The sequence below is a fragment of the Nerophis lumbriciformis genome, linkage group LG15, assembly GCF_033978685.3.
Source record: "Nerophis lumbriciformis linkage group LG15, RoL_Nlum_v2.1, whole genome shotgun sequence".
In the NCBI taxonomy this organism is placed as follows: Eukaryota; Metazoa; Chordata; class Actinopteri; order Syngnathiformes; family Syngnathidae; genus Nerophis; species Nerophis lumbriciformis.
The window spans coordinates 30,420,001-30,425,000 of NC_084562.2; the positions used below are offsets into that span (position 1 = coordinate 30,420,001).

At 36.1% G+C, this 5,000-nt stretch overlaps 1 protein-coding gene across 2 annotated transcripts in view; it reads right to left on the bottom strand.

Moving 5' to 3' along the window:
* The window catches only part of LOC133615796 (protein TANC1-like), a 105,318-nt gene that overhangs the window by 95,238 nt on the left and 5,080 nt on the right, over positions 1-5,000 (bottom strand). For both annotated transcript variants that reach the window (XM_061974569.1, XM_061974568.1), the window contains exon 2: positions 2,664-2,840. In XM_061974569.1, coding sequence (XP_061830553.1) covers positions 2,664-2,840 — 177 coding nt within the window. The remainder of the gene's footprint in view (positions 1-2,663; positions 2,841-5,000) is intronic.

Consider the following 5,000-nt stretch of genomic DNA (forward strand, 5'->3'; position numbering starts at 1 on the left):
AATTTTAAAAAAATTCAAAAATATGTAAATAGAGACAAAATGTAATAACTTGAAGTAAATAATGAAGATTAAAAAACAATTAGAAATAAAATGAAAAAATAAATAACTAAAAAAAGTCTCTCACAATGTGTCGACTTTTTTCTTATAAAGTTGGGAACAATTTTCTGTTTCTGTAATATTGCAACATTTTCTCGTAAAATTATTACTTGTTTATGTTAAATTATAAAAATTTTAATGCAAAATGGTGACATTTGTCGTATAACATTCTGACTTATCACAATTATGGCAATTTGTTGTTCTTGTAAAGTAGTGACATTTATAACTTGTCATAATTTTGCCAAGTAAAATTCTGATTATTAATTATAGTATTGCCAACAATTTAAAGTTTTCTTATAAAATTGTGACTTTTGTCGAGTAAAATTACAACACTTTTCATAAAATTGCCAAAATGTTAAGCTTTTCTTGTAAAATTGCGACTGTTATTGAGTAAAATTCCAACTTTTATCATAATATTGCACAAATGTTCAGTTTTTCTTGTAAAATTTTGACTTGTGTTGAGTAAATTGACAACTTTTATTATAATACTGCCAAAATTCTAGGTATTCTTGTGAAATTGTGACCTTTTTCTTGTGAAATTCCAACTCATTTTTCACAACAAGCTTTTTTATATTTGCATAGTATGTATATATTATTAATGCTGTAAATACAAATCTTTATGTCTAGAAAGGCTGGTCCTAAAGAGGTAGGCATTTTTCGGAGGTCTCAAGAAGGTAACAAATACAAGAATGTGTGTGTGTGTGTGTTTGTGTGTGTGTGTGTGCGCACTTATTGATGTGTGGGTGTGTCACAATTTATGCAACAACATCTGAGGCTCCTTGCAAGCACAGATTCTTTAGGACTTCAGAGTCATCACAGTGTTAGTCAACAATTCCACACTGATACACTCCATACTTTGCAGGGGTTCACACACACACACACACACACACACACACACACACACACACACACACACACACACACACACACACACACACACACACACACACACACACACACACACACACACACACACACGCACACACCAGCATGGGGCCATGCAATAATCAATAATTGATAGGGAGGTTGTCAAAAAGCCAAATACATGCAGTGTTTGGAATGGTATGTTTGGTGAGATGAGAGCTGTTCTGTATGAACTATAAGAGCTCCATGTTCCTACTTGCTGCAGGACGCTGCCATCTAGTGACTACTTTTATTACATGCATCCCGAGGAAGAACGCACAACAGATCATGTTTTGTTTTGCTTTTAAATAATAATCCTATTTTTGCTTTAGGCCCTTTTGAAATTATTCCAAAAACAAATCATGATAATAATGAATAATAGATATTTGCACAATGCAACGAGTTTACAAACAATCTGTACTGTACATCTTACATATTGTTATGAAGGTGTCTGTTACTACATTATATATATACTTGCAGTGTGTATATTGTACATATTACATATTGTTATGAAGGTGTCTGTTACTACATTATATATATATATATATATATATATATATATATATATATATATATATATCAGAATCAGAATCAGAATCAGAATCAGCTTTATTGTCATTACGCAAGGTAACGAGATTGAGGCCATTCCATACAGTGCGATGTGTGCATGCTAGAAAAACAATGTGCAAATATATAAAAATTTTAAAAATGTAGAAGTGCAATGAATATGGTGTGAAATGAATATATACATGAAAAAACTAAACAAAAACAGGGTGGTTGGTGGAATGGGTTATTGCACCGAAGAGAAGGCAGTTATGAGGGACAATGGGGCAGTCCGTTCAGGATGGTTATGGCCCTGGGGAAGAAGCTGTTCTTTAGCCTGTTTGTATATATATATATATATATATATATACTTGCAGTGTGTATATTGTACATATTACATATTATGAAGGTGTCTGTTACTACATTATATATATACTTGCAGTGTGTATATTGCACATATTACATATTGTTATGACAGGGCTTTGCTGTCCGCAACACACACGCATGCACGCACGCACGCACGCACGCACGCATGCACGCACACACACACACACACACACACACACACACACACACACACGCACAAACAGGCACACACACACACACACACCGCAAAATGAGCTAACGTTACGCTAAAAGCGAATTAGCCTAGCTTAGGCGGCTACTTAATACGTCTGCGTGGAAACTGGTTCGGTACACCTCCGAACCGAACCGAACCCCCCGTACCGAAACGGTTCAATACAAATACACGTACCGTTACACCCCTAGCAGATTCTAATTATTGATTTGCAAAAACAAATATTTTTGGGACCAATTAGGTGAAGTTGCATCATTTCCCACGGCACAGTGGTTGAAAAACACTTGGTTAGAGCACAACATCAAATCTCCAAAGTGTTCTCAGCAGCCATTAAGATCTTCGCATGTCATTAATCTGAAGCTTTTTTGCAGAAAGTAAAACCTGGCCAAGTTACCTAATTGGGTCCCTTGCCTGCAGGCATCTCCTTCAATCATTTACTGTGACAATCTGTCACATGTTTGGAGGCCCCCGGGGGTCACGCGCGTGTTTGCTGTCACATGTACGCTTGCTGATCGAGGCAAATCCTTATTTGCAGTCCACCCACCTGGGAACTTGCCACACTCAGGTGATGGAGCCACGTGGTCCTGGCGAGGGAGAAGAGGGGAGGACGGCAGAGAAATGGACGCCCCTTTGCTCAGTTCCTTCCGCCTCGCGCCACTTCCTGCGTGGCGGTGTGAGGAGCGAGCAGCACCGGCCCTCTGCAACGTGTGCGCCTCCTCCACTGCGCCGGGAAAAGAGAGAGTGGCTGTGAGAGAGACGCTCCGTAGTCACACTAAGTTGATCATACTTTCAATCTGAAAGGACATGTTTGGATCACATCTCACCAAGTCAAGTTAAAGTAGCAATGATTGTCACACACACACACACACACACACACACACTAGGTGTGGTGAAATTTGTCCTCTGCATTTGACCCATCTCCTTGTTCACCCCCTGGGAGGTGAGGGGAGCAGTGAGCAGCAGCGGTGGCCGCGCCCGGGAGTCATTTTTGGTGATTTAACCCCCTATTCCAAGCCTTGATGCTGAGTGCCAAGCAGGGAGGTAATGGCTCCCATTTTTATAGTCTTTGGTATACGTCAATAATAGCACATTTAACTGGGAATTGGATTTTCTAGTCTACAGAGTGCACCGCTATATTTAACAAGAAAATATGTTTCCATATATGAGTCGCACTGGACTATAAACCGCTGATATACGTTTTAAAATAGGTTTGTTAGAATAATTGTTTCTAAATTATCACAAACACTTTGTGTTACATTGAGGGTCTGGTGAGAAAACACAAGCTGTCTTTGAAACATACCAAGAGTAAGGCTCGTAAAACTCCACTGTGCAAGATGAAGGTGTTCCTGTTTTCTTTCATGTATGTTAATCAACAGAAAGATATTGTTTTAACCCAAGGACTTCAAAGCGGAGAGATGGCGGGATCTGCCCAATTTCCAGACGAACTCTTTTTGAACTATTTTCATGGACCTCTTTTTTAAGTATTTTACGACCTCTTTTTGAACTATTTTACAAACTCTTTTTGAACTGACCTTTTCTGTGAATTGTTTACGACCATTTCTGTGAACTTTTTGCGACCTTTGTCCTTTGGAAACAGCGGTGGCCATGTGGTCGGGGAGGGTCCAAAATAAAATGTGCAATCTTTTGGCAGAGCGTGCTGAGATACTGTACAAGGGTACAGTGTACAGACGACTCTCCTCAATATTGAGTCCAAATTGAATTCTGTTTCTGTTTAATTCTTTGCCTCTTGTCTTGTTTAATAGATGTCATCAGTGTTTGAACCTGACAAGGTTATTTACATAGAAATTAGGGGTGTCAAAAAAAAAAAAGATTTTCAGATCAATCCAGATTCTTATTTGCAATTATTCTTAATTGATGAAATAAAAAAAATCAAATTTTTTTCCCCCCAATTTGTAAAGCCTTTTTATTCAATAAAACCTGTTTTCTTTTCAGTAACATACAAATTGATCAGAGCTGTGTGTCTAATTCATTGAGGAATGTAGTTAATGATAGAACTGGCATCCAATGTTATTGAAAAAGTATTGATTTTGAATCAAGAATCGTTTTGAATCGAATCGTTACCCCCAAGAATCGAATCGAATCGTGTGGTGCCCAAGGATTCACAGCCCTGACAGAAATATTCTGAAAATGTTTATGTACATACATAAATGTGATTTCAACTTAATGAAAAAGATTGAAACTAATAGGTTATTTACATAGAAATAAAAAAAAAAAAATCGATTTTCAGATTAATCCAGATTCTTATTTGTAACTATTCTTAATCAATTAAAAAATATTTTAAATCAAATTTTTATTATTTTTTTAAAGATTTTTTTTCTAACAAATTGTAAAGCATTTTATTAAATAAAACCTGTTTTCTTTTCATTAATATTGAAATGTATCACAGCTGTTTATTTTACCGAGGAATGTAGTTAATGATTGAACTGGCATCCAATGTTATTGAAAGAGTATTGATTTTGAATCGAGAATCGATTTGAATCGAATCGTTACCACCAAGAATCGAATCGAATCGAATCGTGTGGTGCCCAAGGGTTCACAGCCCTGACAGAAATATTCTGAAAATGTTTATTTACATACATAAATGTGATTTCAACTTAATGAAAAAGATTGAAAATAATAGGTTATTTACATAGAAATTAGGGCTGATTTTCAGATGAATCCAGATTCTTATTTGTAACGATTCTTAATTGATGAAAAAAAAAATCTAATTTTTCACCCCCCAATTTCTAAAGCATTTTTATTCAATAAAACTTGTTTTCTTTTCTGTAATATAGAAATGTATCACAGCTTTTTATCTATTTCATAGAGGAATGTAGTTAATCATAAAACTGGCATCTAATGTTATTGAAAAAGTATTGAT